The sequence below is a fragment of the Patella vulgata genome, chromosome 5 (genome assembly GCF_932274485.2).
Source record: "Patella vulgata chromosome 5, xgPatVulg1.2, whole genome shotgun sequence".
Taxonomy (NCBI): domain Eukaryota; kingdom Metazoa; phylum Mollusca; class Gastropoda; family Patellidae; genus Patella; species Patella vulgata.
This window is the reverse complement of record NC_065883.2, coordinates 63,260,090-63,276,965: the sequence shown is the minus strand read 5'-3', so window position 1 is coordinate 63,276,965 and position 16,876 is coordinate 63,260,090. Positions and strand designations below refer to the sequence as shown.

The following is a 16,876-nucleotide window of genomic DNA, read 5'->3' as shown; positions in this document are numbered from 1 at the left end:
AAGCAGACTGCCAACTAAAAGTACTCCATGAAGATTCCATGAAAAACAAAGCTTCTATCACCAAACAGTGATGTTGATTTTAATTTCATTTTCAAATGCCCAGATTTCAGTGTGAGAATATCATCCTACCACCCCGTCGGTCCTTTGGTCTATTAACAACAAAACACAAGGTAATCGAAGCCATGCCAGTTGACTCACTGACAGACCTTATGATCTAAAGCGCACACATTAGACCCAAAGCCCTGTATAGGTAAAGTTAAGACAACTCATTTACAGGCGCCATTTTGGGTCCCAGCTATAACGCCATACAAACTATGACGTCATGGCGTCATATAGCTTTACTTAACAAAACGTTTTATTTTGTTTTCTTTGTATAACGTTTTACGGGCTACAATTTATACTAAACAAATTGCAAAAGAAATCAATGCAGTTTGGTTCAATGATAAATATGTCAGACAAGATCATACTCAAAATCGGCTATGGCAAAGTGACATAATTAACATAATACAATTTGACGTTCTTCAGGAATTATCGGAGAGCGATATCTCGTAATCGGTGTCTTTCAGTGGTGGAAGGATACATGATTCCTTTTTAAATTCCTCAAACACAGAGTGGTTATGCAAGCAAAATGTGCTGAAAAATCGATCTTGACAAATACCATTTCATTTGGGGGTGTGCATTTCTTTCTAAATGACTGCCAAATTTGATAATACCACTTAATAAAAAGAAAAAAACCCAAAACATTAATTTAGTAATAAAGGGTCAGCGATAATCTCCAAAATAAATGTATGTACCTTTCGGTTGAATCATATCTAAATATCTTATTTTATAGAGTCGTAGGTAGGTTTTCCTTTTAGCCTTTGAATTTTCTTGTTTCACTTGACTAAACAAAACATTTTGTAGGAATGTATGCTCTAATAGATTGAACAAAAAGCCGATAAATGTTGAGATGTGTGGAACATACTCGAGGCAATTTGTAACAAATTTCAGACACGCTATATCTTTGATACTGGTTGAGCATCAGAACAACTTCATTCTTTTCATTGGAAATGGGGCGCGAATACCCAAAGAAGTCGGACAAACTCAAAACTAACTGCGTCCCCTTCACTGGACCCCTTCCATGTCTGTCTACTTGGGACCCAAGATGGCGTCTTTGTACACCTGACGTCATATTTTCATGACGTCATATGAAATTTCTGGCTTCACAGTTGTCTCAACTTTATCTATATACGGCTTTGATTAGACCATTTGGGCACCCAATACCCCCTAATGGTCATAAAACATATAAAGCCACTTTAAATGAATTAATAATTAAATACAAAGACCATCACAGTGTAAAATATTGTATACTTCCTCTTTACCACTACCAGACATTAATAAAGTAGAATAGACTTAAAGGTCATTATAACAGATGAATAATAAAACATTGATAATACATGTATAAAAGCTGAAGGTGAAATAATACAAACTAATAGGACTAGAGTGATTAACTACCACACTGACTATATTACCTATGTCATATATATATCATTAATGATAATCTACATATTAATCTCCCACACATAACAAAACGTATCAATATATCAATGGTCTGAAGCCTGGCATAAATATGTAAGTAAAACAGTCTCAGAGGTGCCTCATGTCAAAGCCAAACAATAAACAGAACCGTGAGTCAATAGAAATGGTAAACTTGTACAGGGCATGAGTAACAGGTTGTCTATAGACATAGAACAGAAACGAAGATATTACCATACAGAGAATTATATACTCTCTCCTGTTGTTTATAATTCCTTTCATTAAATCAATAGACTAGGAATTTTCTAACAACCCAAAAACTGTATTTACATACTTCTACTTCTATTCTATCTTATAACCAATGATAGCAATGTGAGAGAGAGAGAGAGAAAGAGAGAGAGAGAGAGAGAAATGGGGTTTAACGTCCACTGACGCAAACTAGGTCATTTTGGGACTAACATATGGTTTAATTTTATTTCAATAATTCGTTCGCACGTAGGGGTCTTTAGCATTGGAAGGAAACTGGGGGACCCGGAGAAAACCCACGAGGTTGGACAGGCGACCCTACTCCTTGTCACGTACAACCGGGGATTCGAAACCACGCCAGTTGACTCAATGACAGGCCTTATGATACAGGACGCACGTGCTAACCATTCGGCCATCCAACCCCCCTGATATGCAATGTAGCAGAAGGCAAATACACAACTTCTGAACTTCCTTCTTTATAATATATACAATCAACCCTAGACATAAGGCACCTGTCATACAATGTTTTTTGTTATAATATATAGGTTATGTGATAATTTGTGTCTGACAAAGTCTGTTTCGGGTGCCTTAAATTTTCACCCTGCTATACAACCAAAAAATGGCTAAAATAAGTCTTCTTTAGATAGTAATTAATTTTGGACTATTAAAACAAATCATGTAAGCTAAGATACCGAGAGAGAGAGAGAGAGAGAGAGAGAAATGGGGCTTAACGTTCAAACTCGACACAAACTAGATCATTTCGGGACTAACACATGGTTCAATTATATTTCAATAATTCGCTTGCGCGTATGGGTCATTAGCAGTGGGAGGAAACCGGAGGACCAGAAGAAAACCCATGAGGTTGGAAAGTTAAGATACCATTTTGACCTCAATACTAATGGATGGAAATGGAGTTACCATTCCGACAGCGACAGTCGATTACAACAAATTAAAAATGGCAGCGTGAAATCAATATAAATTAATTTATGTTTAGATCAGTCTGAAAGTCTATAATTGCTGTTTGTTCTGGTATATTGGACCTTTAACCTATTCTGTTTATCATTATAGTAAGATTAACGTTATTTAGGATTACAATTGTTTTAGATCTCACCATTTATTAAATATAAAATCTTACAGTACATCTATATTTTGATTAAAATAACAAACGGTAGATCTCATCGATCTATTTTTTCATACCTCGAAATTTAATTGCTGGCTCCAATCACATAGAAAGGAAATGGCTTATATAGATCTCACGGATCCAATTTTTTTTTTCCAGTTGCCAAATTCTTTTTGCGTGAAATCTGTATTTATCAACTTAAAATTTTTACGTCTAGATACAATCTTAAAATATTGATCTGATTCAATTCTTGTTTGTACATGTGTGTTTCATTGATTTTAATATTTATGGAACAAATAGCCATTTCGACTGACATATAATAAGTACAGTCTGATTAACAGAACACTTAAAACTCAATTATGGATTATTTTTCTTATGTCAGCAGAACAACCAAATAACTGTATGGAAGGGAAAATTATATATTAAAAGAGGCAGTCTTAGATTTCACAGGACACTGCAAATCAAACACGACAACAGGGCCCATGTGTCTTGACTGAAAATTCATGTCAAAATATGGAGTTATGAAAATAGCTTACATATATGGTTATCTGGAAACTTACAGAGGGTGAAATTGGGGATTCTGGAAATTGAAACCTTGTACGTCTTCAAATAAGTGTTACAGAGATTTAGATAGATGCACTAAACTGGGATAGAGAGAGAAATGGGTTTTTAATTTACTCGACATAAACTATGTCATTTCGGGACTAACATTGTTTAATTTTATTTCAATAACTCATTTGCGCTTGGGAAGAAACTGCAGGAATCGAAGAAAACCCACCTCTTGTCACGTACAAACGGGGATTTGAAAACCACGCAACTTGACTCAATAGCAGACCATATGCATATGATCCAACATGCACACGTTAAATTTCTGGGACTTCTCCTTTAATGCTCACCTTGTAATAAATCCACTGGACATAACAGCACCATTACCACTGTCAACAGTTATTCTAGGACCATTAGCGTTAACTTTTCCATCTTCATTAGCTTTCCATGTCTTATTGTAGTCTGATCCCTTCTCAAAGTTTTTGGCTCTGTGCAAACAAAATACAAAACAATCCATATTTACAACAAAATTAATCAGATTTACATGTAAATCGAAAAAGATATGTCTGTGAGTCCGAGGTTAGTATCTTGAAATATTAGTAGTTAAAAAATTTTTATATATTCCTTAGTAATGAAAAAATAATCTCTATGGATACAAGGTCCTGAAAGATGGTGGCATCTTCTTAAAACACCTTTCAGGCTAAAAATCACACTCGGAAAAAGAAATGAATAAGGATGGGGATGGGCATCTTCTTAAATACCTTTCGGGCTAAAAACCACACTCGGTAAAAGAAATGAATAAGGATGTGAATTCACAGCACAGCCTCTTAATACAATCAAAATATCTGTAGGATCACCTAAAGTAATGAAATCTTACAATTTTAGAAATAATTCAAGAATGAAACAGCGGATATCAATTTATCATCTGGGCTTATTTTATGGATTGAATCAACTTTAAAACACGATGGTACACATACAGCGCAAATATATCAATATATAAATAAGATCAAATTACATAGCTACGCAAAGATGGTTCACATTTTTCTTTTTTTTTTCATTATGAATTACATGTTTGGTAAAGTGCAGAAAAAGTTATTGCTTGTGTCTAACCAATCTGATCAAAATATAAATATCCAATAATACAGAATATTGCTTGTCACAAATAATAAGTCTGGCTACATGTTCAGCACACTGTGTGGAAAGAGATAGAAATAGAAAAACAAGGTTTAAAGGAGCTAAATCTCTATTCTTTGGCACCTACAAATGGACACAAATAGGTCGCAATGCATATAATAATGTAATATGAATGTATATAAATTTATTTACATCCAATCATTTCTGTTTTTACTGTAACTCTGGATCAGGTTATGTGCGACGAAATTGAATGGCAGTCTTTGGCTTCCGGTTAATTCAGTCTACACTAATAGTATTCTCCTGTTTAGGCTCATTCATCGAGTCACTTTATTACAAATGGTGCTCGAAAGCATTCTGGCACGCTATTCATGTGCCAATTTTTAAATTTTCATTTTGTCTTAAAGTTAAATATTGGATATCAGAAGCCCATCTTTTCACAGTAAGATAACAACATCAATGTTGATTTGAATTGACCAATAAGTCGTGTTTGCAATGTCGAAAATTGTGGATGATATTGAGTTAGAGACTTGCCCCCTTTAACACCCACTCAGCAATCAATAGGTTATTTTGGGACTAATATAATGTATACCTTTATTTCAATAATTCATTTATTGTGCACAGGTCTTAAGCAGTGGGCGGAGGGGGGGGGGGGATCCAGAGAGAAACCATAACGAAAGATTAGGTGACCTTACTCCTTGACATAATATAATACAAGCATGATATTAATAATCAGACCCATGACTTACATAGCGAAAATAAAGTTAAAATCATCTATATATAATAAATAAATTTATCTATTTTCTGCTGTAATAGCACAAATCTCCATCTACTGTACCACATGAAGATTTTTACCTATTAATGCGATGGGGAATGCAAACGTCCGAAGATTCTGGTCACATTTATATGTGAGAGAAAAATGGGTATCAAAAATGCTCTTCTACACAAATTTCAAAACTTTTATATATTGTTTTAATTATTTACCGTTTCCATGGCAGAACACAGAGACCACAGCATTTTTCCATACCCTCTAAATTCTTCTCAGCATCCCTCATATCTTGATTAATTTGATCCATTCCCTCATCAATACGGTCCAATTGTTCTAATCAAATCAAAAATATTTCGTTAAATTATATTCCAACAAAAGTGATCAAAAGTTCATTTTCTTTGACCTCAACAGAATATCGTGATTATTTATGTGTTTAAATAATTAATATATATTAAAATATAAACTGTTATGGTAATTAGAGTTGTAAAAATAATTATTTAGAATTGGATAATTTGTAAAGTGGGAGAAGAAATGGCTGGTTCCATGCAATCGATAGCTGGTGCTGAGTTTTCAACATAATTTTTTATTGGAAGCGATTATATATATGATATCTGAGGTAAGGACTATATATATGATATCTGAGGTAAGGACTATGTGTTAGTCAGGATTCTTCTGTGTACTTCAGTGTTAGGGTTCTGGTTTGATATTTATATTTCTGGAACTAAAATCAACAACATGCCGCTGGTTTCCGAGATTTGTATGGATGAGAACCAGACTGAATCGGGTCCCAGTCCTATATCCACTGCCAAATTATTTTATAAACCTCATACGCCTCGGTGTTGTTGTCTACGGATTGGGGGCATGTTATAATGAACTGCTGTATAGCATGATCTTTAAACCAAGTCTAAGTCCAATGTGTAACCCTAACAACTAAAGAATTTATTTGGAATATCACCTTTAATACCAATTAGTCTGGAAGACAACCATTACAGTTTATTTCAGGCTTTTTCTTTAATTCAGTATCAATCAATCACCTTTCTTTATTGATTTTAAAAACTCGAATATTTACACTGAATATGTTATTAATGTGTATGATGAATGGCCAACTTCAAGAGTTTGACATATTTATGAACAGGAATAAGGTTTATCCTTCACTGTGTTACAGAACAAAATTCATCAAAATTTATTTCACTCCAGTGGGTGCATTTACATCAGTATTATATAACTTATTTTATTGAGACAGTCAATAGGAGACCAGTAAATTACATAATGTAAGAACATTAAACAAAAAACAACCCTATTTTTTATTACCAAAGACATGCAGTGTCTCAATCGACTTAGACAATAATTTATAACAATATGCCCTAATTTATTCCTGGGCCTTTCTAGTGAGTGAATATAAATGAAACAATTCCGACATTTTTCAACTTTTCTATCACAAATTCTGAATAGTTGCCAAATTTTTGGAATTGGTGTTCGAGTTAGAAATGACATGATCATTCTTGATCAGGCATAATATTTAGACAAATCAGTAGTTTATTGGTGATGAAGCGTAGAACTAAATTGTTTGATTGAGTTTTTATCTTGTTTAACACTGGAAGCCAAGTAGTCAGTCTTTTTACCATTCATAGAATTATTATCAGCTCACAAAAATCTCCCGATAATACTGTGAAATGAAGAAAACGGAAAAGATCTTGACATGACATCGAGTCTATGACGTGGGTAAACGACACTGATATAGACACCCGTGTATAATTCTACCTGATTGTTGATAAATGATCTATGGTTATAATAGAAACCAGTCGGCCTCCTACTATCATTGTCCTCAAAACTCTCTTAAAATAGATTTCATCTTTGCCATTTCCTGCATAAAGTCATTATTATCGGGGTTTTTTTTCTTTTAACATATACAGAGCTGGGAGAGATACCAAAAATAAACATGTAATCAGGATAATTTCTTCGTAATAATCATTTTATACAATATGGCAAGTCTAGCATCCAATATAATACTGCCAGATAAAAACTAGTGTGTCTTTGAAGACTGTGAAATGTTATATATTAAAAGATATAAAATTTCTACCAACAAGAGTTAATAATATCATGCAACATAATGACGTGCAAAACATAGATGAAGAAATAAATGAGAGGTGATTAAAAAAAGATCAATCAGACTTGAAAACATTAATCCCAGATTAACTTTTATATCCTACCCTAAATGACTTTATCTCTTTTAATATATCTGACAATTGTTTTTTTTTTACTTATATCTACCTTGCAATGAGAATATTAAATAGAATTTCAAGTACAGTTAATTAATTGTAATACGCATGAAGAAGAAATGTTATCAACAATAGCACGAAATTCAGTGATGTACAGTAATATTCCTCTTGTCTGAAATATCACCAACGGTGGAAGTGGGCATTAAGCCTTACGGTCGATATTCATCTATAATTACTTTAAATGAAGAACATGAAAGAAATAACACATTGTTCTTGACAAGGTGTTATATTATACCCAAAAGTTGGCCTGTCAAATTGTTGTTAGTCAAATTATCGACAAATATCTATTAAAGATGGGTTCCCGCGTACAAACTGGGTGATTTAATGGTATATATGGACTAAAAACATATTGAAACTAATTAATTTGTCATAATTTTGCTTCAAATCCTTCTCAAACATTGTAATTGCGATGGAATGTCCTACTATAAAAATGTTTACATCACGTGACTTGCCTCTCTTAGAAGTCAGAGGAGAATTCATTGCATACATAAGACGATGTTGTCTTTAATCGCTTACTATTTATTACAAATATCGAATCCTAATTAAATTTTCGGATTATCCACAACCCGCGTGCTGTACGTCGAACTCTTCATAAAGTTTATCAACTTGTACATCACGCGCTCATGCGTGCAGAAATTCCTAATCGTCAGGCTGTTGATTAGGGGAACCCTTACATTTTTGTCCTGTATACGCTCCATGAGTGTTTTTCGGGGAATCCAGTATTTTTCTAGTAAGATTGGATATCTCTACTTCCCATATATATACCAAAATTACCATACTTTTATTGGAAATAACCACCGGATAAATACTTTTCTGGGAACCCATCTTTAAAGTATACATGTATTATAACAGAATATCAAGATTTTTTTAAACCACTGTAGTTCTGTTTCTGAGTGGAAAGTTAAAAATATTTTAGACACTATACAATTTAATTTCCTTGAGGGATTGGCGCATGATATTTCTAATGTCACAAGAAATGAAATATTGTAAAGTTATAAAATCTAAATCACTGAATGCAATATTCCATGAAATGTTATTTTGGGGAAACCAATTGATTCTATTTTAACAGTTTACAGAAAAACAATTCTTGAACACATTTACAGTCCATGCTACAATTACTATTATTATTCAATGAAAGTGTCAGAACAAAATTTGGAATATTTAAATATTCTGAGGCATACATTTAATCCACTTCATTCAAACATATACATTCAAATTAGTAGTTACTTAGTAAATACATCTAGACTCAAGATAATTATTGAAAATCAATATTTTCAAAAATGTATTTTACTATTTTATGGTGAGTTCAAACATAATTATGGATGATGAGGGTTTTGTTTGTGTTTTGTACCTACCCCCTTGCTCATCTAACATAACAAGAGTTTTAACTCCCACTTCTTGACTCTGAAAGATAGTGCATTAAATAAACTCAAACAAAACTAAACTAAATATAAATTAAACCAAAAATTGAAAAGGGTGGAGATTATGAATTGAAGTATTCTTAAACAAATAACCAATATCGATCCCTGGGTCTACTTTAAACACTTTGTTTATTCTGTCTATGTTTTGTTGTGCAGTCTTCCAACTACTTACACTTGTTCATTTTCAATTAAGTATCTGTGCTGTTCAAGTAACAGTTTTATTGGATGCAGCTAAATCATTTTTTTTTCTCTCTTTTTAATCTCTGATTTCGACAGGCAGTCATTTTTATGGGCAAATACATTTCAGATAGTGTCAAAAGACCCTATCTTAATAATGTTGTACGTCAATATAGTAGACCAAAGATTTCCCCACGAAATGTCAAGTTTGACATTCTTCTTATCGGTTATTTGATTAATAAAATACTTCAAGTCCAGAAAAATCATCATTAGCAGAAAATGTGCTAAGTGAATAAAATAAATCTATAAAAACCAAAAAAAAGATAAAAATCAGAATGTGTGAAGAATAATCAGATTTTCTTAGAAACTGTTGATCTAAAAGTCTACTTGCTTTTTACAACAAATTCTTTTTAAATTTAATTTGGAAATCTTTACATGTAGATAGAGGTAGGCTCAGTAGTTGTGAGATCTGTGCCAATTGAACGCTTTCAGACATCATTAATAATTAGTAGCAGATGTACAATTTCTGTAGACGTTTAACATTAAGTTTCTAACAAAGTCAGACGTGTGCCACTTGTAAGATGTTAAAATATTGCTTTACCAAACACACAACATTTTTTAAATATAAGTTATAGTGACGAAAATAAGAGAGAGAGAAATTGGGGTTTAATGTCCATTCAATTAGATAATTTCAGGATCAACAAATTATATTTCAATAATTCATTGTGCGCAGTGATCTTAAGCAGTGGGAAAAAACTAGAGATATCAATGAAGGTAATGGAGCTTAATTTAAGGTACTACTTTTTTTCACCAACCATCCTAGTGAAGAATACATGTACACATACACCATGGAGTGATCCATGACAGAAATTTTGTCCGGAAAGCAGTGCTAATGGTATTCAATTTCTAATTGTCCTGGGATGTTTAATGTGTAGTCTGGTATATACAGCTAGAGATACACAAGAAAAGCCACGAGTTCAGTGTATGATATAGATCCCTCACCACTCCTAGCTCACTTAAACAAAACAGAGAGAGAGAGAAAATGGGGTTTAATGTTCCCTCGACACAAAATAACGTCATTTCAGGACTAACCTATGGTTCAATTTCATTTCAATAATTCGCTTGTGCATTTGCGTCTTTAGCAGTGGGACACACACAGTTGGACCGGCGATCCTACACTTTGACTCCATGACAAGCCTTATGCTGCAATGCGCACACGTTAACTATCATTTCCCGCTGCCCCCCCCTTTAAACCAAATCCCTTAAAATTAACTGTTTGCCGAAAATAAGAATATCCTTAGTTATCTTCTTATTTTCTGCCACTGAAGTGTGCTATTTTTATATTTATCTTTCACAATATCCACTGCTGTTCAATTACAATGCTTTTGGTTTTAACTTTTTCTTCTATTATGTTTCTATTTTTAGGAGACGATACTGTAACTCAATAGATTGCATTCAATTTTATTGACACGAATAGTAGTGGTCTTGAAAATTGCTACTCGATAACAAATTACGGATAAAATGTCTATTTAAATCCGAATTTGGCTTAAAAAATTATCCCAGCTTTACACTGAGATATAAATAGCCTAGATGTTATTCAAAAACAGCCATTTCTAAACATGGTATCGTTGAAATCAGTTCTTTACGAAACTATCATGTAAATTTCAGTAATGTAAAGGAAAGTGTAATCATGGGCTACAGAAGATCCTTTTAGCTCTATTATGCCTGGCTTCTAGATAATATATCTTGAAGTTTTATTTAAATTAAAAAACAAGCATGGACCAAGACTCCGGATATCTAGAATAAAATTAGCTCCAATGTTTCAGATAAAGGTACACAAACAGAATGCAGCCGAAGTAGGGGCTTACTATTTTTGCTATGGAGTAGTAATGATAGAGAGAGAGAGAGAGAGAGAGAGAGAGAGAAAGAGAGAAAGAGAAGAAAGAGAGATATGGGGTTTAATCTCCACTCAACCCAAACTAGGTCATTTTGGGACTAACATATGGTTCAATTTTTAATTACAATAATTTGCTTGTTTGTATGTAGGGGTCCTTAGTTGAGGGAGGAAACCGGAGGACCCAGAGAAAACTTACGAGGTTTGACAGGCGACCCTACTGCTTTTCACATACAACCAGCGAATCGAAACCACGCCAGTTGACTCAATGACAGACCTTATGATACAACGCGCACCATTCGGCCATCAAACCCCCCTTGAGTAGTAATGGATGTTGTGCATGTGACAGGGTATACTTAATTCTTTTAAAACCATTGATATGACTTCTTATCTATTTAAACTTATGAAACATTTATAAAAAAAAAAAGAAAAGTACTTGTGGAAGGTGAGGAGGTCAGATTTTCCAGAAATTCTAAAGGGTCATACCATCTCTAGTGGACCAAATTCTCAGAAAGTTGTCAGGTGACCCCCCTCAGAAAATTATATAGTACATACAAATTTATGTAAAACTGTAAAGTTATAGGACTCGAGCATTAATATTGACTGAGATATGACCTTTTAAATCATGGTACCCTTTTCCAAGTTTTGAAACTACTATCCTATGACTCGTTTTTAGCTAGTTTTCTGTGCAAGACGATTTTCAAGGCTAATACTTAACTATAACATATATTTTTTCAATATAATATTCTGAGCATGTCACTTAACAAGCACTGGTCCACTTGACATGGAATGACCCTAAAATCTCATTCGTCTAGATAGAAATGAAATGAAATGGGGTTTAACGTCCTACTGTTTTGCTCCGAACTGGGCTAATGAAGATGGGCATACGCCATACAGTGTGCTATGAGGGGAATTTTGCCCGGACAGCGGCACTACGGCCTACTCTTATATCGAATTCCAACTGTAAAGGGATCTTTTACATGCACGCCAATGAGTACACGGGACCTCGGTTTTCCGTCCCATCCGAACGACTAGACAGCTGTCCTTGTCAGCCCCTCCGTCCTGCATCACTGACAAGGGAGAACCACGCCGGAAAATCGGGATGAACTTTCTCGGCCAAGGCAGGGATCGAACACCAGACCTCCAGGCTAGCGAGCCAGCGCCTTACCCACTTAGCCACCGTGATCCCCATTCGTCTAGATAGACTTAATATTATGATTGGGAAAATGCAAACTGGGGTTGTTAGCGATTGCTGTCAACAGACTTAATTTTGAAAAAGAATGCTTTTTGTGTTTGGCTGAGAAAATCTACAGCAATATTTGAACATTTTACTAATTCAATAATCTGTGATTAGATCATTTGTGACCATCAGGTCAAATAAACAACAAAACAAAACCTAGAAATAAATTAAAAGTTAAAAATGTCAGGATTTCAACAAAAAATTAGCTAAAAGATAATTAAAATTAATCAATACATGCAGGTGATACGAAACAGTGTCTGTTGTATGTTGGCTGTTACTGTGTCTTACCTCCTTGTTCATCCAACATAACCAATGTCTTGATACCTGCTTCTTTACTCTATAGAGAGCAAGCAATTAATGGAAACATTATTTTAAAACAATTTATAATATGAAAAGACCAATATTTAATAATGAATGTACACATAATTGAAATATTTTCAAATTGGAAAAACATTTTATGGTCATCATAAAAGAGTCATCATCTATTATCATCCTTACTAAAACAATTAATGTAAAGAATTTTGAATAATATCCTTTTGAAAATAACCTTAAGACCTGAGTAATCAACAAAAATTCATAAACTGACTTGTAAATAATCTAAAACGTGTATATCTCGACAATGGCATGGTAGTGTTGTTTCAAAATTGGGACACAATCATATTTAAACATGCCCGACGGAACTGTATAATCAAATCATGTCAAATCAAAAATTATTTGTTTTACCAACCAACAAGTACATCAAAATTTTGATCAGTGTTGAAGTCTTAATTATTATACTACGACATGTCCATTTCTCATCAAAATACTTTTCAATATTTGTATTTTCAACGAAATCTCTTTCAAGAGAACATTGTTTACAATCAATATATAAAAACTAAACTATCACGTTGTTTAAACCAGCGAGTTAAAACAAGATGATTTTAATCTAAATGAAACCTTTGCGTTAGTTTTTGAAAGGAAAATTCTATTTCTATCATAATGACAAACCTAGAACAGGAAATAGTTTGTTCAATTTGTTGTCATTCCTCACAAAAAATTCTATCTTGATCAAGTTAAGATTATTATTCATCAGTAAGGCCACACAAATTTGATTTTCTGTTCATCAGAGTATTGATAATATACTAGATGGGGAGGGATAACATTTTACCCAAAACAAATTGCAAAAGTAACCAATTGCAGTTTGGTTCAATGATACGTGTCAGACAACATCAAATGACATAATTAGCATAATTCAATATGGTGGTCTTCAGGAAGTTTCTAATCTATCTTACAAGATAGTGAATGGTTATATACGGGGACAATGCCATTTTATTACCAAATTTGACAGCCATTTGAAAAATACATTTTTTAACAATTGTTTTGGTCAAATTTGTTATTTTCTGAATATTTCGCCTCTATAACCAATTTGTATTGTAAGATTTAAAAAAAAAAAGATCTATTTATTGTCCCACCACTGAAACGCACTGGATACGAGATATCACTCTCAGAAATGTCCTGGAGACCGCCATATTGAATTATGTTAATTACGTCATTTTAAGTATGATGTTGTCTAATATAAGCATGATTGAACCCAACTGCATAGGTTTCTTTTGAAATTTGTTTAGGGTTAATCTACTTTTGAGATTATCTTGCCTAGCTATATAGTCACTTGAATCAAATGAATGATGTTTTGGTAAAAATCTCAAAACCTAAAAAATTTGGAACTAAAAGCTTTTGAACAGTACAAACAAGTACTTTTGATTTCTAAGTAAGAACAGAAAATCAAATTGATGTGGTCTAAAGGGATATGGCCTAAACAAAATCTTTCTAATTAGTGTATTAATTCTAAACCAGACTGATTTTATGTAAACAAAAATTAAGTTTACCTCCTCACACATCTGCAACATACGCCTTGTACTTTCCAATGACTGAAAAAAAAAAAATTATAATAAGTTTTCCGAATTTAACTTTTAATGCAAACTATTGCTGCATTTGAATAAAACAAAAAATATTTTATTATGCAGGCATATTATCGTTACAACCTGTGACTTCCATCAGTTGGTTTATCCATAATTCCTTGTGAAGATGCTACAAAACTGAGTTCTTGGTGCATATTTCTTTAAATAATTTGGGATGGTTCACTGGTCATACACACGACACCACTGAAGTTCAGAATCCCTTTTCATAAGTGTTGGTGACACTGACAACTTTTCTGCTTTTCAGCAGATAATGACAAATTCAGTTTAGTATATAAGATATCTATTCTAAGACATAATCAATTTCTCAAGGACGGAATGTAAAGAGGTCAGAAAATTGCGCCTTAATTTAACATTTAACTTTGTAGGCTACTGCAATTAGATGGCATTTATCTATAGACAAATAAAATTTAATGTCAACTAACACAACTGCAGAGTATTTCATCAATTCTGTAAAAAAAAAAAATAAAAAAAAAAAATTGGTAATTTCGATGTTTATCTGAGGCTCATAAAATATGTAGCCCTAACTAAATCAATTTCAATAGAAGAAAAAATACCCAAATTGACTGCCTTTCACCGATGCCCAGACATGCTGGAAAGATGCTGGGGAAATTAAATCGTATGTGAATTGATATGGGGTTTACCATCCTAATTAGGTATGCAAGTCTGAGCTGAGACTTGGATGAATTAGTAACCATTTGGATGAATTAACTCAACATTAATTCTAATTTTGCTTTTTGCTGTGATTTTGAAACAGACTAGAACAGGTCATAATTTCAGGACTGACTACATTGTAACCACTATTTCTGGACTGCCTGACTACATTGCAACCCTAGTGGGTGGAAACTGTAGAAAACCTGTGAGATTTGGCCGGAGACGCCATCCAGTTCACATATAATTGTGACATTGATCACTGAGATTGCAGTAATAAACCATTATCTGCAGTGCCTTGTTTCATGTATAGGTCCCTTTAATTAAATAAATGACTCTGTCCAACTTGTTTCATGTTTAATGTCTAGACATGACAACACTAAAATCAAATAAAACATTAGGTAGTCTGAAAACACTAAAGTGTGAAGCGTAAAAACTAATTAATTAGCAGTGACGTTAACTTCCTGTATCAGACATTTATCAAATTACATGTGCAGACAGAAAAAACTGTGTGGCAGTGGGGTAGGCATTCTGATCATATTAAATAATCATGCCTATGGATTATTGATAATCAAAAAAGGTTATTAATTTACAGATCCATCCGAGATATTATTTTCAGAACTAAATGGATTAATAATATGTGGATGTGTTTTATAATCTTGGTCATGGTACTTTTATATGTACAAAATTTTAGTCTGCTATGATCACGATTATCCTGTCACTCATTCAATCAAATAATGGACTGAGGTTACTTAAAAATGCATTTTGTAAGTGCCAATTCTTCGTTATTTAAATTCTCATTTAGATATTTATTCAAATGACAAGCCAATAATTAACTCTCTAGATCATCAAATAGCTTAGATATTGATTGGATTAAACCATTCGCGCCATTTAATCGGTTAACGAAAAAATGGAAAATCAAAACTTCATTTATTATCATAGCAATGACAATCAAGACTATGCTATTTTTCAAACATTCATAACTTTGACTGAAATTTCAATATATTCATTTTTCATTATTTATTTTTAGAGTATTATAGGGAGCTCTTTATCTAAATCTTACATAATACATTTAAAAATTTACAATTGTATAGATAAACGTGCCAGTATATGTATCGTTATGTAAGCGTGAAATCAGGGAATTTATGAAGTTTTACATAGTTGCAGAGGGCAATTTTGATGCGTTAATTTGCTCTGTGAACTGGAAACATTTCAAATCTTAGATCCGCAGGTAGATGTAATGTTTAGATATAGCTGACTGTCAACAGTTTAAGCCAGAAACAAAACTTTTGTTAATCAAACTGACTTCTGTTTAATTTTAAGACAGGAATAAAACTTAATCTAATCAAATATACTTTGTAGATCGCTTATCAAAATTACACATCACATTAATCCAATTCTACACTCTAATATGACCTAAACCAATGAGGTTTAGTGATTTTATGACTGGTCAATGGACTGGTCAGTGAACTTCAACATCGGGGTTTATAGTGAAGCTGTGGTTTATCTATGTAAGTTTATTGATTCAGAATGGAAGCTATTAAAACAAAAAAAAATTCCCCATTTTTATGCGATATTGTAAATTTGGATTCACTTAGATACAGTTGATACACAGTTTATATATTTTTTTCACTCTGTTAATATTGAATGACCCAAGTTGACAAAACATTTAGTGCCAGGACGGGTTCATTTAATCTGTTTATCAGTTGTGTTTATTGGGACTAAATATGGCCATTATTATCAGACAATCATTAATGATTTGATTAAGTTTGTCATGATAATATGTACCTAGGGAGAAAATGGCTGAAATTAGCACATTGAGTTAAAGATAGACTTGATATCAGAATACATAGTTATTGAGCTATCTATTTCTACTAAATACCAGGGGTCTTATCCACAAAAACAAACTAAAATATTTTAGAATTCAGCTCA

At 33.0% G+C, this 16,876-nt stretch overlaps 1 protein-coding gene across 3 annotated transcripts in view; it reads right to left on the bottom strand.

Annotated features, from left to right (window-relative positions):
* The window catches only part of LOC126820583 (synaptosomal-associated protein 25), a 66,961-nt gene that overhangs the window by 12,417 nt on the left and 37,668 nt on the right, over positions 1-16,876 (bottom strand). For 2 of the 3 annotated variants that reach the window (XM_050548633.2, XM_050548634.2), the window contains exons 3-6: positions 14,204-14,245; positions 12,627-12,675; positions 5,543-5,660; positions 3,778-3,915 (exon numbers count right to left, since the gene is read on the bottom strand). In XM_050548633.2, coding sequence (XP_050404590.1) covers positions 3,778-3,915; positions 5,543-5,660; positions 12,627-12,675; positions 14,204-14,245 — 347 coding nt within the window. Of the gene's footprint in view, positions 1-3,777; positions 3,916-5,542; positions 5,661-8,961; positions 9,011-12,626; positions 12,676-14,203; positions 14,246-16,876 lie in introns of all 3 variants that reach the window. The other variant, XM_050548632.2, reaches the window with a different exon arrangement.